At 38.8% G+C, this 18,813-nt stretch overlaps 1 protein-coding gene across 4 annotated transcripts in view; it reads right to left on the bottom strand.

Annotated features, from left to right (window-relative positions):
- Nucleotides 1-18,813, bottom strand: part of cacna1c (calcium channel, voltage-dependent, L type, alpha 1C subunit) — a 127,499-nt gene that overhangs the window by 10,976 nt on the left and 97,710 nt on the right. For 2 of the 4 annotated variants that reach the window (XM_084406264.1, XM_084406266.1), the window contains exons 12-41: nucleotides 18,643-18,803; nucleotides 16,406-16,631; nucleotides 16,083-16,284; nucleotides 15,871-15,991; nucleotides 15,658-15,772; nucleotides 15,287-15,407; nucleotides 14,354-14,423; nucleotides 13,928-14,060; nucleotides 13,668-13,797; nucleotides 13,516-13,575; nucleotides 13,270-13,376; nucleotides 11,518-11,605; nucleotides 11,275-11,382; nucleotides 11,046-11,098; nucleotides 10,799-10,945; nucleotides 10,283-10,484; nucleotides 9,978-10,136; nucleotides 9,768-9,878; nucleotides 8,679-8,762; nucleotides 4,928-4,975; nucleotides 3,061-3,198; nucleotides 2,784-2,849; nucleotides 2,568-2,659; nucleotides 2,335-2,491; nucleotides 2,018-2,145; nucleotides 1,790-1,886; nucleotides 1,607-1,709; nucleotides 1,378-1,479; nucleotides 766-893; nucleotides 540-674 (exon numbers count right to left, since the gene is read on the bottom strand). In XM_084406264.1, coding sequence (XP_084262390.1) covers nucleotides 540-674; nucleotides 766-893; nucleotides 1,378-1,479; nucleotides 1,607-1,709; nucleotides 1,790-1,886; nucleotides 2,018-2,145; nucleotides 2,335-2,491; nucleotides 2,568-2,659; nucleotides 2,784-2,849; nucleotides 3,061-3,198; nucleotides 4,928-4,975; nucleotides 8,679-8,762; nucleotides 9,768-9,878; nucleotides 9,978-10,136; nucleotides 10,283-10,484; nucleotides 10,799-10,945; nucleotides 11,046-11,098; nucleotides 11,275-11,382; nucleotides 11,518-11,605; nucleotides 13,270-13,376; nucleotides 13,516-13,575; nucleotides 13,668-13,797; nucleotides 13,928-14,060; nucleotides 14,354-14,423; nucleotides 15,287-15,407; nucleotides 15,658-15,772; nucleotides 15,871-15,991; nucleotides 16,083-16,284; nucleotides 16,406-16,631; nucleotides 18,643-18,803 — 3,592 coding nt within the window. Of the gene's footprint in view, nucleotides 1-533; nucleotides 675-765; nucleotides 894-1,377; nucleotides 1,480-1,606; nucleotides 1,710-1,789; nucleotides 1,887-2,017; nucleotides 2,146-2,334; nucleotides 2,492-2,567; nucleotides 2,660-2,783; nucleotides 2,850-3,060; nucleotides 3,199-4,927; nucleotides 4,976-7,997; nucleotides 8,082-8,678; nucleotides 8,763-9,767; nucleotides 9,879-9,977; nucleotides 10,137-10,282; nucleotides 10,485-10,798; nucleotides 10,946-11,045; nucleotides 11,099-11,274; nucleotides 11,383-11,517; nucleotides 11,606-13,269; nucleotides 13,377-13,515; nucleotides 13,576-13,667; nucleotides 13,798-13,927; nucleotides 14,064-14,353; nucleotides 14,424-15,286; nucleotides 15,408-15,657; nucleotides 15,773-15,870; nucleotides 15,992-16,082; nucleotides 16,285-16,405; nucleotides 16,632-18,642; nucleotides 18,804-18,813 lie in introns of all 4 variants that reach the window. The other 2 variants (XM_084406263.1, XM_084406265.1) reach the window with 2 other exon arrangements.

Below are 18,813 nucleotides of genomic sequence, written 5' to 3'. Positions count from 1 at the left end.
TTTAGTGATGTCTACATCGGATTACTCAACACAAATGTTAATACCAGGTAAATGAGGCCAAACACACGCACACGCATATATACTGAAACACTTTCCACTTTCTCTGTTCACTCCGCACTTACATTCAGACAGCAGTGATGTTTTTGATTTTTCTAAACTGTCTACAAATGTACTTCAACATCACTGATGACTAAATCCGAATTAATCATTCTTAATAGTTATTTGGATGATGAGGGCAAAGCGCTGCTCATTAATGACTTCTGATATCTTTAGAAGTAAAGCTTGTAAAATTGGAAACGTTTATGAACATAATGATTTTGTTGTACTAAATAACAAATGGAAAAAATTATTGAAGGCCCCCAGTGCTGAGCAATGAATCTAAACAAGCAGCTCTGCGACAGCAACCCTTCACAGCCAGAAAAGGACTCTGGCTTGAAGATCCGGCTGATGGTCGCATGCAAGTGGGCAGAAGCTCTGGCAGCAGAAGCGATGATGTGAGCAGAGAGGAGAGGAAATAAGAGGCAATATCAGACCTTTACCCTGAAGATATCATCCTCAGAAGCAGTACACACGGTTTCTTTCATGGCTCTCTCCAATTCCTCCTCCACGGTCAGGTCTCCTGATATCGCTCTTCTGATCTCAGGACCCATATCATGCAGTGTACGCAGGCCAGCCTGGTCAGAACAGACGCAGATTCACATGCTAACAAAAACGCACTTCTCAGTTGTAGCAGGTGAAAGTGTGCATGTGGTCTTCTGTACCCACCTGCAGTGAAAGAGCAGTCTTTGGGGGAATTTTTGCCACCAGGCCCTGTTCCTTGCGCTTCTTAAATTTCCTGAAGTATTCCTGAATCAGGAATGTGGCATAGAACTTCCCCACTGTTACTTCATCATCTGTTGGGTAAGGTAACACACACTCAGGTTTTGTTTGTTGTGCTGGGTGGTTATGTTGCTTCCTGCATTTTTCTTGTAGTTAATACCTAATACATATATCATTTTAAGCTCTTGAAATAAACTTGAAATAAAAAAGTTCTGGGATGTGCTTTTTTTTTTTTTTTTTTAGTTTGGGGTCAGATAGATTTTTTTTTCTTTTATTCAGCAAAGCACCATATTAGATCATATGACACTGAAGACTGGTGTAATGATGTTGAAAATTCAGCTTTGCATCATAGGAATAAATTACATTTTAAAATATATTCAAATCGAAAACAGTTATTTTAAATGGTAATACTATTTCACAATATTACTGTTTTTACTGTATTTTTGGGTTAAATAAATGCAACCTTGGTGAGCACAAGAGACGTCTTTCAAAAACACCAAACGTCTGAGTAGTGTACATAAACGTAACATAAACCTTCGACCTTTTCCCACCACCCACCTCCAGCAGGGGGAACAACTTGATCCAGCAGCTTCATGCTCGTCCTCTTCCAGATCTTCTTCACGATGGCCCTGAGTTCCTCATTCGCTTGTTCCAGGTTACCTGATTCAAACACATACAAGCAGTGACTGATAAAGATCTGTCCGTTTTGAAGGTTGAAGGTTAGTATGTGTATTAGGGTTATGCGTGTGTTTATGACCTGCATAAGTATTGTGTGACATTTTCACACCTTCAGTTTTGATTCGTAAAGCCGTCCGTACTAGGGCAAAGAGAGTAGCGTTGAACATCACCGTTCCGTCGCTATTGAGAGGCATGTTCATGGACACAAGCCGCTGCAGATGCACGCATTAAAATAAGTCAAGCAATGTGAATAATGCACTGCAGAATTTGTTTGATTTGTGATTTTGGGTACCTTGCATGCCACTCTATGTGGACAAAGCTTTCCAAATCCAAGGGGAGGCTGAATCCTGCGCAGTAACGTCACCACATCCAGGTGCTTTATCCGACCCCTGCAATCACATTAAAGTCCGATCTCAACTTTAGTCAAATTAATCAATGATTATTCATGATAAGATCTAGAGACTGCAGATGATTGGAGAGAGCGGAAGAGTGAAAGATGGCAAAACAGGAAGTGACTGACTTGGCCTCAGGATCGTATTCCGCCCATATCCTCTTGAACTCATCCAGATGATGCGGCCCCAATATTGACCAATCACGTGTTAAATAGTCAAAGTTGTCCATGATGACGGCCACAAAGAGGTTAATGATCTGTGGGAGAGCAAGGATCTGAATCATCTTGTGTTCGGGAAACCCCGGATCACACCCGCTGCTTCTGTTATTATTATGGATATGGTAAACACTGATGTCGTGCTGGTGGAGATGATTTCACAGCAAATTTCACAGCTGATATACAATAACACAGTTGCTTAGTGGGAAGGAATCTCGATGTCAACTCACCAGGAAGGCGCAGAGCATGTAAAAGCTGACGAAGTAGATGATGGCAAAGTGGCTGCCACAGTCTTCACTGGAATGGCCGACCTCTGACCCCTTCTCACACGGGCGGTTCGGAGAACAGGCCAGCATGATTTCCTGCCATGCCTCCCCTGTTGCACACCTACACAAATACACAAGCTCACAGTGACAACGAGGCATCAAACGAGTGAAAGTGCGAAAGTGAAAGGGTAGCTGACCTGAAGAGCAGCAGAACAGCCTGAGGAAACGTCTGGAAGTTGTTGTTTCGGTTGATTTGGCTGTTGTCCCTCAGGCCAATCTTACCAAACATCTGTGGAGTCAGAAACACATCACTCAGCATCAACATGTACAAGCACAGGAGCTATGCCAGACATGAAGTCACTTCCTTGAGGAAGATGAGGAGGGAGTGTGAAGCAAACAAAGCCGGGTCTGACCTGCATCCCAATGACGGCATAGATGAAGAACAGCATTACGATCAGCAAAGCAACATAGGGAAGAGCCTGTGAACAAAGAGAGGGAGATGGAGAAGGGGAAAAGGAAAGATTAAATATACAAAGCAAATACGAAATACAGGGATATAGCAGAAAAATGCTCCTTTTCACTCATTAACCTGAAAGACCTATAGTCAAATAACACTTTTTTTTTTTTTAACAAAGTCTGGACCACAGTACAGTTACACAAAAAGATGCAGCCTAATTTCATTCTTCCCACCTGAAAGGATTTAATGAATGTCCAGAGAAGCGTCCGAATGCCCTCTCCCCGAGACAGGAGCTTCACCAGCCTCATCACGCGGAACAGCCGAAAGAACGTGATTGAGATCCTGGCGTTATCTTCAGTGTTTTGGAGTCCCTTTTTCAGCATGACAGACACAAACATATGAGTGTTCATGGGGAGGCAAACACGCATAAAAACACTCTGTACACCACCAAGAACAATTCAAGGTGACACACACACACAAATTTAATATGTCTACTGCAGCATGTTAAACACTTCCACCAATAGCACACTACAGAGACACATAGGATGTCTGGTGGCTTTATGAAAAAATGACAATTTTCCAAATGGATGCAAAGCATTTATAGATGTCCACCACAATGCACAACACCCCTGAAGTAATAATCTTTCCAGCTAATCAAATATAATACATACCCTACAGCACTAACCTGACATGGAAGCATATCACTGTATTTCACAGGTGATATTAGAACACATACACTAAACCACAGGCGTAACATTTATCTCATCCTTTAACATCTATCATACATGGAAGCCCATTTCTGCCACATAAGAAAACAAAAACATCATACTTTGGTAAGTCATAATTATGACATAAAGTGTTATAATTATGACAAAACAAGTAAAAATTAGTCATATGAGATCAAAAGTCCTAATCATGACCAGACATTTTTTAATTATGAGACAGCAAGTCATAATTATGAGATAAAAAGTTGAAATTATGAAATAAAATGTCATAATTATGATCAACACTGACAAAAGTCAAAATGATGGTCACTATGACATCATAATTATCACTTCTCATAATTATGACTTAGTATGTCGATTTTGATTTTTTTATTTCATAACTGACTTTTTTTTTATGTCATAATTAGGATTTGCGTGACTTTTTTTCCCTTATGTGGTGGAAATGGGCATAGTCATTTGTTCACCCCTTAAAATGTTACATTTTACGTCTATATATCTAAATATATACATAAAATTGCTGCTCGCTGTTTTAAAGGTGCACTCAGTGTTTTCTCATTAAAATAGCTTTACAAATAGAAATGAATTGTAGTTTTAAAAATGTGTTAATAATCACGTAAATCAACAGTTATACAGAATAAAGCTAGTAGTCATACCCAAAAACCGGTTTTATTTTACACGGAGAGGGTGACCTCATAGAATTTGTATTTCTTGCTATTGTGAAATCCCCTGACCAACCAAATCTCGACAAGACCCGTTATCTGACACTTTAACTAGTGGAAAATTATTTGATATGCATGACAGCGAATAGTGCAATTCTTCAATGGCATTGGTTGGTCAAATTTTACTGGTATTCTTTGATGCATCCACACCACTAGGTGTCAGTGTAAGCACAACACAAACAGATTACTCAGTGCACCTCTAAAAATGTCTAATACCTACATCTGCACACACATGCCCTGTAAAAACACATTAAACGAACCAAGCAAAACTGAGAAAAAGCTTCATGCATGTGGACATCGCACAGGAAATCGTCTTTTCACAAGCCCACAGCTTATTTCAGAGCTCTGCCACACAGATGGTGAACTGTCACATCAGAGCTGACCAGCAGAGGCCGACACTGGACCACACACAGAGAGAGCGATGACCATGTGACTACAGCGCACCAATGACAGGCATCGCAGCCTAGGGGAGGGGAGAGGTCGAGGCAATGGACACACTACCAGCATATACACGTGCCTGCCCAATGCCACAGTGATGAGAGAGAACACGTGCGTTCATGCCGAAGTCACGTGGTGAATGACGGGTGGTGATGGACAGGTTGACAAGGTGATGGGGTGGAATGAGAGGTGGGGTTTTGGTTACCGTTGGTCCGTACCATTGGTCTTACCACAGAGGAGGGGGGAGAGGAGGAGAGGTCAGCTGGCTTTAAAGAAAGACAGACAGATGAAAGCTATAGCAACGCCAACCACCCACTGTACACCTGTGTGTGTGTGTGTGTGTGTGGGAATATGTGTGGGAAAGTGTCCGTCAGTGTGTTTTGAGGTACATCTGTTGGGTCTTTTGCAGGGGAGACGCCTCATAGCACATCTGTCTTTCTGCCAGCTGAGGGGCTACAGCACATGGTCCGTGTGAGGAGGAGCCATACGCTGTTCTGCAGCCGCAGACTGGAGGATGGGTTGGTGACACACGCAGACACATGCACAGATTTGACATCTCTCACGATCCGAGTCAAGAATCTCTCATAAGGTCTATCACGGTGTGTGTGTGTGTGTGTGTGTGTGATGCAGTGGGTGACTGTATGTGTGACTGTATGTAGGTGTGTGTTGAATTTCTACATGCAGAGAGACTGATTTCTAAATCCTCTGCAGTGCCACGATAGGCTGAAATGACTGTCTTTATATTTGCATGTTTTTATTGGCAATGACAATTCGATTATTTAATCGACATTGCTGCGGTAGAACTGCAGAGGATCTGGCAACCCCAACCATGCATGTAGCACACACGTTACAGAATTGGGTCAACGGTATAACTTGTTCCAAATGTGCATCTGTGAGACAGTTACCATGATTCAAATCTCCACACAGAGCCACTTTCAGAGGACTGCTCAATATCACAGATATTATCTCACATTGCACAAGTATAGAGATTTGGCACACACTGGTAAACGCTGCCCCCCTGGAGGTTACAATCATGGCCATCGGCTGGCTGACACTCAATGATAAATTCAGTTCTTAGGTGAATCTCACGAAAATAAATGTCTTGTTCATATTTTCAAACAAAAGCATCAATCAATCAATCAATCAATCAATCAATCAATCAATCAATCAACTAGATCAAACAGACAATGACAGCCAATCAATCAACTAAATCAAAATACCCAATTTTAGATTAATAGATAAATTAGATAAATTTAGTATTTAACGTAAACATATAAACCATGGTGGTATTTGCCTTATGCATGTTGTATTTAATTTATGCACATTTAAACCCACTTCCCCCAATAATAATAATAATAATAATTCATTCTAAATAAATAAATATTTAATGTAAACATAAATTGGAGGTAGTATTTGTTGCATTTTATTTATGCTTTAATAAAATATATAAATTAATAAATGAAAAAAATAGCCTTCATTTTAGAGAGGTAAAATATAATCAGGACATTTCATGAGATTCCCCCTGGTTGGTCAATAGGAGTTTTCTGAAATGCGTTTTAGCCAATTAACGTCAGTGATTGTGGTCGTATCAGTCAGCCAGCAGCTAATGACACAGGGAGCAGGCCTACACAGAATGCTATGCGGGTGTACAAGAGTACCAAAGAAGAAAGAGAGAAGAGACAGAAGAAAAAAACACTGAAAAAGGGGAGGAAAATGCAGAACAGAGAGACAGAAAAGAAGAGGCATTCATAGAGAAGGATGCAATGTGGCATCGTCAGCAAGACAGAGCTGGCAAACACTCCCATCTCTCCACCCCCCGCTTCTGTCCAATCAGACACCGCGAATCAGACAGCGCCTCCAACAGGCAGGGAGGACAAACCACTGAGAGGAGCAGAGCGGCCTCAGGGGGAGGAGGGGTTACATTAACGCTTTTCTAAGGGAGAACAGAGTCGTCCGGTTTCACTCTAATCTCCTTGTAGCACTGAGAGGAGGGACTGGCTATCAGCACGGATTCATCAGTTTCATTTCAGATCACTAATCAGATTAATTAACGGGTTAATGAAGCATGAGAAAAAAGTGCTCAGAGTTTTCTCAAAGGAAAATAAGGGGGGAAAAAACAAACAATCCAAACACAATGCTGGGACAAAGGTCATGAATTTATATCAAATCAGATGCTGGATGAAGAGAAAACTCCAACCAAATCAAACCCAGTCAGTGCTGAAATGGATGTGTATAGCAAAACAGGGGGTATATCTCCGGCACAACTGCTGTCAATCATAAACTACCTTCAATAATTCCTTTTGATCAAAGAGCCCAAATCTTTAACTCAAGTTATAAAAAATAAAAAATAAATCAACACATGGACCTGTAGTCTTGTAGTCAATGTTCATCTACCTTCAAGCATATTCATATAGCTTGATGTTCTCAGAAGATGGAGGATATGTTTTCATAACTTTTTCTAATAAATAGTAACAGATAAAACCACTACCACTCAAAAGTTTGGGGTCAGTTTAATTTTAATCTAAAATTTTAGTAATACTTCAACTTTTGACCAATTTAATGCATCCTTGTTGAATTGTTAAAGTAAAGACACAGTTTCCACGGAAATACTGTTTCCAACATTGATATTAATGAGAAATATTTCTTGAGTACCAAACCAAACTTTTGAAAGGTAGTGTACCTGTAAATAAAAACAGTGGCAAAGATAAAGTGCTGTCTGAGTTTTAACTACAAATTTATAAACAAATATTTGTATGAATTTGACATTTTACAAGTGATGATTTCAGGTTAAACCCAGCCAATCTACTAGATATTCATCAAGTTTCCCCATTTAAAACCACATTTGAATGCGGCCCAAATTCAAAGAGAAAAATGTTGACCTCATATGCACTTTTGTTGTTTACACACATGCAACAAGTCTGTTTATTGTATATAAATTAAGTATTAACACCAATACGGAGGGGGGAAACAGTTTTTCTGAGTAGAATCTGGGCTCTTCCGTCCAAATGAGTTTGAAGGTTTATGAATTGATTCAACAGTAAAACATTTATCAAAATTTATTGAATTATGGGCAACATTGATAAGACTGACCATCCATCATAATGTATCTGATTGGCAAAACAATTTGATTGAATATTGATTGTGAAGCCAGGATATATCACCCTGAGAGCTATACAAGGTCATTCATGCCTATGTGTGCGGGTGGAGGGTTAAAGCAACTCCATCTTTGTTAGTGTGGGAGGGTTATGGGGGTGCAGGCAGGCAGATTGAGAGAGAGAGATTACTTACGTTAACCTCTGTGATGGCTATATCAACAACACTACCCACTACAATAAGGGCATCAAACGTGTTCCATGCATCAACAAAATAATGCTGGACGGAAAAAAATGAAAAAGAAAAGGAGAGAGGAGAAAATAAGGAAGAAAACAGTTACACATGAACATTTAACTCACAGAAGACATGAGAAAAAAAAATCATAAAATCAAATGACGGGTGTGAAGAAATCAAAACGAAATCAGAGAATCCCATGATGACCTGGGACCTGTCATGCTCCACAACAGCAGTCAAACATCCATCAAAACCACCCTGCAAAGAATGGCCGGGACTCCTGGGTTAGTTCAGGTGTGACTGTTAGTTACAGCAAAAAAAATGTACATCACGGCCTGGAAGATGAATACAAACTTTCGCTCTCTCTCTTTCACTGGCCTACTGAAAAACGCTCCTGTTCGAAACCATTCGTTTTCTTGCGCGCTGTGTGCCCTAAATAAACCTCTCACCACCAGAGGGCGACCTGCCACAGAAGCCATCTTGCCATTGGAATAGGAAATGAAGAGTTGGAGGAGATAGCAGGAGCAGAGAATGGCAGGAAGCACAGGGGAATGAAAGACAGCAGAGATGGACAGGAGAGCAAAAGAGAGAAAAGGAGGTGGGAAAAGAGAGAGAGAGAGAGAGAGGTGGCGATGTACTTACGTTGATCTCACTCAGAATGACGTCTATAATGCTGCCAATTACGATGAGGAAGTCAAAAACATTCCAGGGGTCACTAAAGTAACCCTACACAGGACGAGGGGAAGGTGGGGTGAGGGGTGAGAGAGGGCAGTTAGAGAGGCAGAATTGACCATAACTAGCGCTGTCCGTACCCATGATGCATGAGCACAGTCAACATCCCAAATGCTCGTTAGCCAATCACAATTCAGCACAACAAAATCAGCTCATCCAGACTTTCAGGAAGTTACTGATTAAATATATCCATTTCCACAGGAAAATGCTCTTAGAATTGTGTTGATGCTCTTGTATACTGGGAAAAGATGGCTTTCATAGCGCTAGAGGAATTCTGAGAGCACGTCTGCTGCTTTCCTGTGAGTAATTCTGAGCGGATGGCATCTCTACTGACACCATCTTTACAATATTTGATTTGTGCTTAATAGGGCAGGAAAACTTTAATGGACTGGAAATGGCTGCCAAGTTATGCAAGAAATAAAGCTCTTTAAACACTAACTGATAGAATTACTGGCTGTCTATGTCTTAAGGCAGGCGATGTAACTCATTTCTGAAGAGAGAGCCTATCATTTTACATTACATTTATCTCAGTCATCATCTGGGGCAAAGCTAGTTATTGTAGTTAAAGCCATATAGGGTAAATAAGTGAAATGTGACATTTCTGGTGATAAGCAGAGTTATCCACTATAAACTGCATTTTTGATAAAACAAAACAAAACAAAAAACAAAAAAAAACAAAAAAAAACATAAGCAAATGAACAGAAAACATCTAGCCTGGAGGACAGCTGCAAAAATTGGTTATTAAATGGCACACAGCAAAAGAACACAAAAGCACTGATAATAAAGTACTAAACAATGCATGCTGGGACATCTGTATTAAGAATAGCTCATAGTCTAATCATCTCAAATCTGATATATAAAAAATATATATATAATTTCATTTTAAAGACTTGATTTTGAGTATTTCATGGTCACAAAAGCCTAATAATAAATCTAAATTCACTGCTTTTTTGTAATATATAATACATAAAAACAAGCAGGGTGTGTGTGAGGACGTACCCTAGGTTTGAAGGCGATGAGTTTGAGGATCATTTCCACAGTGAAGAGGCCGGTGAACAACATATTGAGGATATTCATGGCTTTGTTGAAGGACTGAGATTGACCATGATGCTGCAAACAACAAAATGAATCAAATATATATATTTTTAAAAAAGATAAGGATTTGTGTATTTGTCTGTATGCATTAGTTAGGTTCCTGAGTGTACTGACCTGCATGGCCAGGCAGATGGTATTGAGGAGAATGAGGGTGAACATCAGGTACTCAAAGTAGGTGGAGTTCACCACGTACCAAACCTTGTACTGATACGGGTTCTTGGGGATGTACCTGCGCAGGGGGCGAGCCTTCAGGGCATATTCCACACACTGACGCTGTACAAACACACAGAAACACATGGACATATATAATCAGAGTTACACTTTAAAACACACTCTGTATTCCTGAAGAAATACTATACATTTCAACCATTATCAAAAACATTCATTTAACCAAACTCGATTTATTGTCATCAGTCTACCTGGTTCTTGTCCAGCTCACAGTTTTTGTACTCTTGCTCTCCCTGCTCCTGAAATGTCACAATGACGAAACCTACAAATATGTTCATCATGAAGAAGGCGATGATGATGATGTAGATGATGAAGAATATAGAGATGACCACCCGGTAGTTGTAGATCGGCCCAACATCCTCTGTATGGGAGTCAATGGCTCTGTAGAGGAGCCTGTGGGAGGACAGAGAAGTTCCTATCAGTGTTTTGAATCACTGTTTTGAATTATAATTTTGTATTACAGACTGTTCACTTGAATAAATATATTAAAATAGAAACACTTATTTTAAATTCCAATAATATTTCACAATATATACTGTAAATTTGATCAAATAAATGCAGCCTTGGAGAGTATATATATATATATATATATATATATATATATATATATTCACCATGGCTGAATTAATTTGATATTTGTATATATAGTGAATGTGAAGTATGTCTGTGAGCATATGAGTAAGTGTCCGTGAGTTTGTGTATCGTACGCTGGCCAACCCTCAAAAGTAGACACGGCAAACAGAGCCATCATGCCCTGCAGGACATCATCAAAGTTGAAATCACTATTCTCCCATGAACGCAGAGCTTTCTCTGGCTTCCCAACATTCCCATCCTTGTACAATATGTATGACCCCCTGTAACACAAACACACACACACAGTGCATACATACGTATGAAGTGGCTTTCAGCAGTTTTTTAACTGTAAATGTACATCCAAAGACACAGGGACGTTACCTGCAATCGGCCTGTGTCTGTTTAGAGGTGTCTGTGCAGTAGAAGAATTTGCCCTAGAAAACAAACATTAGTTTACACACATTGACTAATGTGCCAACAGCACATGCAACACAACAGCTGGGTTTTTTTGTGCTGGAACATTTATGTTCTCTATAGAGAAATAGATTTGTAATGTATAAACCTGTTCGCTCTGTTACTGAAGTGTGTGTTGAGAGACAGCAGAACTTACCTTGAAGAGCTGAACACCAATACAGGCAAACATGAACTGCAGCAAAGAGGTGACGATGACGATATTCCCAATGGTGCGGATGGCTACAAACACACACTGGACCACATGCTGTGGACGCAAATAAAGCTCTCAATTAAAATAAATGTGCATCACATCTATCACAATACATGGAAAGCATTGGTCAGAGTCATCTGAACAGTTTTTTGTGCAAATTTTCTGTGAATAAAAAAGAGAGAGACTCACTTTGAGGCCCTTGGCTCTGTTGATTGCTCTCAGGGGCCTCAATACCCTCAGCACTCTGAGAATCTTCACTACATTAATGGCACTTGACCTGTGAATCACAGCGCACAGTTTAGCACCACCAATCAGACTGGCTAATTACTGATCATGTGACCTACGCACAACACTATACAGAGATGCAGATTCCCACGGACAACAGGGGAGGTAAGAAATGCATTTCCCCGTTCAACTCCGTATTAATCTTAATTACACTGGATATGACCATTTAAATGTATAGATTAAATGTATAAATACAGTCAAGTTTTGTTTTATAATAATTAATATTAAAATATACATGTATTTAAATATATACACAATCAAAAAAAAAAAAGAAAAAAATAGAAAGTGAGCAACAGCGTCTCATTTACATTCGGGATTTAGTTTTAATTTAGATTTAATGTCATTGCAGACCTCCTACCATAGGGTGCTAATTAATTTAGTGCCAGAAATTTGGAACAGACAGCATCTTTATTGGCCCAGTGTTATTTATTTTAACATTATTTGTAAACTATTATAATTTTTATTCATATTTTTGATTAGCTTTCATGTTTATATTTTCAGTTTAATTTTAGTTTAAGTTATCTTTATTTCAGTTTTCATTTTAGTACTTTAACTTTTATAATTGTATTAGTTGCCAAGGCATTGTTTCAATTTCCATAATAATTTCTGACCACAAGGTGACACTGTCTCGACTCAAACTTTTTGAATACCTTCAGGGGCATGGTGATGACACTTACTGAGTGTATGCCAATGCGGTCATCAAAATTCTAAATGGCCTACACCTAAAATAGCCGACATGAGAAAAGGTTTGGATTTTTTTGGATAAACTGTTCAGAAGTTCTAAGCAAAAATAGCCATTTTTTTCATCTTCTGACCACTAGGTGGAACTGTGCAGGTAGCCTCAGATCATGGTTGTCATAACACATAAAGTTTGGTCTGAATACGCTAAAGGGTTGCGGAGATATAGCTTCACGTCCATTTTGACGCATTATTTGAGAGTGGTTTGACTAATACATTTTTTGTTGGCATGGTCTGAAGATGATCTGGTTCAATTTTCGTGAAACTAGAAAGAGTTTCAAAAATGGCTAAAGTTTTTTCCATCAATTAGGCTATTTATTTTTTACCAAAAACTTGATTTTAAATAGTAACCAGTAAAAAAGAACATTTTTAATAGTTTCAGTTTACAATAACAACACTGGGTTGGCTGTGTCATGTCTTGGTTGTGGTCCATGTTTCATGTCAGTCATGTTTCCTGTTGTCATGTGATTCCCTGTTATAGTCATGTGATCCTGCCATGTGTTCCCCATGTGAATGTCATGTCATGTTGTCATTGGTTGATTGTCTTGATTATGTTCACAAGTGTCCCTTATCTAGTCATTAGTCTTGTCTATTTAAGCCCTCATGTTTGCCATGTGTCCTGGTCAAGTATTGTTTCCCTATAACCACTGTTGGTAAGCATCATATACATGTTTCTGGTTTGAGTTCCATGCCAAGCCATTCCTTTATTTTACGTTTGATCTTGTTTTGAGTATTAATAAATTGCACTTGGGTTCTACAACTTGCCTCCAGTGGATCACCTGTTACAGGCTGGACATGAACTGAATAGCATTTGATTGGACATAGATATTAAAAAGGGTTGCACTGGATAGGTTATTTGTGACATGAGAAGCAGTAGTACTGGTTAGTTTGTCAGTTAGTTTGGAAAAAAGTACTTACTGAATTCCAGAGGAGATCAGAGACACACTGACCACCACCAGATCCAAAATATTAAAATAATTTCGACAAAATGAACCCTTATGTAGGAACGCTCCATACGCTGTCATCTGAGAGGAAGAGCAGACAAATGGAGAGACAGCGAGGAATTAGATGAGTATGAAAGAAACTCATGAGAAGGTTATAGTAGGAAAGATATTATTGGCATGAAATGAACAGGGACACATTTACCTTTACATGTAAATTTACCTTTAATATGATCTCTATGGTGAAGATTCCTGTAAACACATAATCTGCATAGCCTAGAATCTAGCAGAGAAAAAAAAGACACGCACATATCAAAGCCTCGTAACAGCAGCGCTACAAAAATGATGTTTATGTCAGTGTGTGTTTGCGTGTACCTGATTCCTGAATGAGTCATTCTTCACTGGGTCCTCCGCTGCCAGTGAAATACTGCTCAGCAGTATAAAGAACAGGATTAAATTGGTGAAGACGTTGTGGTTTACAATCTTATGACACAAAACCCTGAACCTACAGAAGAGAGAGACAGGTAAAAATTGGGTTTGAGAGACATTTTCGAGTGTGGACTGTAGAATACATACCGAGCGACATAACCCACTGAAAATCAAGGTCTATAGGAGTGTGTATGTGCATTTCATACTTGTTACTGGGGCTGAAAATAAAGAAAGCTCTGGCTTCTGGCATGGGGATGGCTTTCTCCTTCAGCTGAATGTCGGAGAGTGGACGTGGACGAGGACCAACTGGCATCTCTGGCTCTTCCTCGTCCTCCGCTCCTGCTAAAAAGAACAAACAAAAGAGAGAAAAAAAAATAAAATCAGACACATCATTCCTGACCAGTCCAACAGAAGTCTTTGCATCACTCTAATGACCCACGTCATCTAGTGAAGGTGACATGGGCCGGGAAATCAGCAGTAAAGAGAAGATCATCTTTTCTCAACTGAAAAACAATTCACATCTTGTGCTCCCAGAGCTGAATAAAACAGGCCTGGGCTCTTCTGTGGAATTACTTTTTTCCTTTTTTTTTTTATATATAAAAATACATTTTTAACACTTTATTTTAACACACCTGGGAAATCATTCACAGGATATGGATTCTTCTCTTCATTCTCCTCCCCTGTGTACTCATCTATGTTGATCTAAAATCAGAGAAGCAAACCATTAAATTTTTTTTATAATATTAATTATTATACAATTAATACTTTTATTTTAAAATGATTATTAATAATAATATTATATTATTATTAATAAATATTATAAATACTTTTTTACCCAACAAATTACTGTAAAAAGAATTAAAAAAAAAAACTATTCATTAGAAGAATTAATTACAAATAAATGAACAACTACAAAGTCCCAGTGCATCTGTAAATGTGTGTATGGTTTGTATGTAATTTTTTCCACAATAAACAAAGATTTGAACATTTGTGTCATTTATTTATCATATTGTTGTTGCCACCATTTTAAACACAAGTTACTCTAGGCTGTGAACAGAATAAAGATTCTGTTTTTAATAATAATAATTTATTAATCTGATAATAATATTATAATTAAAATTAAAATTATTATTATTTCTTCGCCCAAATTACTGGAAAATGTGAATTAATCCCAAAAAAACTTAATTAGACAAATATTTTGAATAATTATCTTAGTAATAGATTAATTGATACAAAAAGTCCCTGTTCATCTAAATGTAAATGCCTGCGTATTTGTGTGTGGTCTGTTTTCTTTTTCTTTTCTTTTTTTCACATAATAGACAATGAGGATAAAAATTTAGATTTTTTATGTTAATTAACTTTCTCCTTTACCGTCTTAATATTCAGAAACAAATGTAAATGCAGTGTGTGGTGCTTTCAGAATGTACTACTGGGACTATCAATTAATCCAAACAATAATTTGAACATTAGTGATTTTAACATGTTTTTGATTACACTCTAGGGTGGTGCACTATATTCCTATTATTGCTTTATTTTGTGTTTTATCTCTGCCTCTTGCTAGTGACCTTGGTGGCAGTTGGTGTCTCTCCATCAGAAGTGATGGATTTTAGTTCAATCTTTTCCTCTTTCTTTTCATCCTCCAGAGGTGGTTTCTCAGAGTTCTGGCGCTTCTCGGGACTAGCCGTTCTGTAAGACAGAAATCACGTCATAAATGTGTGTGTGTGCAGCTCTACTATCCCACTAAGCGCCTGTATTTACAGCCCTTCAGAGGGGCAAAAACACTTCTGTAAAATGATACTTCATTTCCTAATGAAGTCATAACCGATACAGCCTTAATGAGCTCATTAAGCGAGAGACAGGAAATTCTCATAGGAAGGTTTTATAGGCCCTCAGACCATCTAAAAGCACTGCACTTATATGAACTGAGTCACTGAACCTGGCCAGTTTCTTCCTCTCTTTCTCCTCTTCTTCCTCTTTCTGTGCTGATGTCAGACTCTCGGCGTCTGCCAGGTTGTCCACGGCAATGGCCAAGAAGACATTCAGGAGGATGTCTGTTTAGAGTTCAGGAACGTCCAGGAAAAGAACTATCAGTTTTATAATATCAGAAACATCATGTTGTGTTAAACAGGTGGGGGTTATTTTAGGATACAGTTTCCACAGATGAATAGGATGATGAAATAAATGCAGACAAGCATGCCAGGAAAGGAGGGCCCTCCATACGCCATGATGCCATCATACATCACAGAGTTCCAGTCCTCACCGGTCAAAATCTACAAGCACAAAATAAATTCATGTCAAATGAATGGGTCATGTTTAATGACACAAGGAGAGTGTGTGCTGTGATTCAGACTGTGGCAGAACCTGAAAGACGGTGAGGAGAGACTGGGGGAAATTATCAAAGGTGCTGCGTCGGGTCTCATCGAAGTTGAACTTGCCACCAAAGAGCTGCATTCCAAGCAGACTGAAGATGATGATGAACAGGAAGAGCAGCAGAAGCAGGGACGCGATCGAACGCACCGAATTCAGTAGAGACGCAACCAGATTACTGAGAGAGTTCCAGTACCTGAGAATGGACAGTCAGAAGTAATACAAAGTCACACACCACAACTAGCTAAACACACACACACACACACACACACACACACACACACACACACACACTCACACACGTCTCGAACACATACCTGGTGATCTTGAAGATGCGGAGCAGACGTACGCAGCGCAGTACAGAGATGCCGAGGGGTGACATGATCTTTGTCTCCACCAGGATCGTCTCCAGAATCCCACCGCACACCACAAAACTGTCGAAGCGGTTAAAAAGGGAGACGAAATAGGCCTGTAGGCCCAGGCTGTACATCTTCAGCAACATCTCACCGGTAAAAAGAGCAAGCAACACCTTATTGGCGATATCTGTAGGCACATAAACAACACATCCATTCACTTTAAGATTTATACAAATTCAAAAAGTTTGGAGTCAGTAAAAAATTTTTTTAAATGAAATCAATACTTTTTACTCAGCAAGGAGACATTAAAGTGATCAGAAATGACATTAATAATATTACAAAATATTTATAATTTAAATAAAAGCTGTTCTTTGGAACTTTCTATATACCATGGTTTTCCACAAAAATATTAATCGGCACAACAGGTTTCAACGTTGTTGATAAAAATAATATGAAATGTTTCTTGAGCAACAAATCAGCATATTATTTCTGAAGTATCACTGATTTCTGAAGTATCATGTGACTCTGAAAACTGGAGTTGTGATGCTGAAAATTCATTTAATTTATTTTAAATGTACAATTTACAATTTATTTTAAATAGTAATAATATTTCACAATATTACTGTTTTTAAAGGGATACTCCACTTTTTTTGGAAACAGGCTCATTTTACAACTCCCCCCAGAGTTAAACAGTTGAGTTTTACCGTTTACGAATCCATTCAGCCGATCTCCGGGTCTGGCGGTACCACTTTTAGCATAGCTTAGCATAGATCATTGAATCGGACAAGACCATTAGCATCTCTCTTAAAAAAATGACCAAAGAGTTTAGATATTTTTCCTATTTAAAACTTGACTCTTCTGTAGTTACATCGTGTACTAAGACCGACGGAAAATGTAAAGTTGCGATTTTCTAGGCTGATATGGCTAGGAACTATACTCTCATTCCTGCGTAATAATCAAGAAACTTTGCTGCCGTACCATGAGTGCAGCAGGCGTAATGATATGACGCAGCACCTGATAATAGGTCTAATAGGTTAGACAAACTTAGTCCCGGTCTGGTTGGAAGTTACTGAGCTGGGGACTATTTTCAGGCGCTGCGTCATATCATTACGCCTGCTGGACTCATGGTATGGCAACAAAGTTTCTTGATTATTACGCAGGAATGAGAGTATAGTTCCTAGCCACATCAGCCTAGAAAATCGCAACCTTTCATTTTCCGTCGGTCTTAGTACACGATGTAACTACAGAAGAGTCAAGTTTGAAATAAGAAAAATATCGAAACTCTTTGGTAATTTTTTTGAGAGAGATGCTAATGGTCTTGTCCGATTCAATGATCCTATGCTAAGCTATGCTAAAAGTGGTACCGCCAGACCCGGAGTTTGGCTGAATGGATTCGAAAATGGTAAAACTCAACTGTTTAACTCTGGGGGAGTTGTAAAATGAGCCTATTTCCAAAAAAAGTGGAGTATCCCTTTAATGTATTTTTGATCAAATAAATGCAGCCTTAGTAAGCATGAGACTTCTTTCAAAAACATTTGAAAAAAATCTTAAAACAGTAGTGTACATTGAGTGGATCCGAAAAAACAAATATAGTGTGACATTACACACAGAATCAACATTGTGTTATTAAAAAAAAAAAAAAAAAAATATCTACAGTAATGTAGCATTATTAACAGAGCAGCCTTGGTTGGCCAAGTATTTTTCATTTTGTCTATAGACATTTCAAAACATCTTTTAATATAGATAGACCAAACCAAGGCTCTGAGATCAATCACATAACAACATTTGACATGGTTTAATGAGACTGGATGGTCACTGCTGAGCTCCAAGAGACTGTAGAGCAGGGATGGGCAACTTCGGACCTGTAGGGCCACTTTCAGAGTTGAGCTCCAACCCAAATTAAACACACCTGAACAAGCTAATCAAGTACAAGAATGCTATTTCTTGGGTTAGAAACTCTGCAGGACAGTGGCTCTTTAGCCCTCTGAAGTTGCCCATTCCTGCTGTAGAGTGATACCAGACATGGAACACAAAAAAGTAGCACTGCCAAAGGGAATTAAACTAATTACAGTACAGTTTATCAAAGATACATTTTTACAAATATTTGACCACTCAAAGCTGCACTGTTTTATATTTCAATAGTTACAGTATTTTAGTATTGAATTTTTAAATATGTACAGTATTGTAACGTTGAGTACCTTGAACATTGGTGAGCCAGTCTAGCTGCTGGTGGTGCTCTGAGGCAATGGTAAGTGTATTCAAAAATACCAGGAAAATCACCAGCCAGTAGAACACGTTTGACTTCACTGCTGCGCGGCACTTGCGCCGACATAACCGATTCCACCGCCGTGAATATCGACTGCAAAAAC

The sequence above is a fragment of the Rutilus rutilus genome (genome assembly GCF_951802725.1).
Source record: "Rutilus rutilus genome assembly, chromosome: 4".
NCBI classification, from domain to species: Eukaryota; Metazoa; Chordata; class Actinopteri; order Cypriniformes; family Leuciscidae; genus Rutilus; species Rutilus rutilus.
Note: the sequence above shows the minus strand (reverse complement) of the source record. Positions and strands in the feature narration are given on the sequence as shown.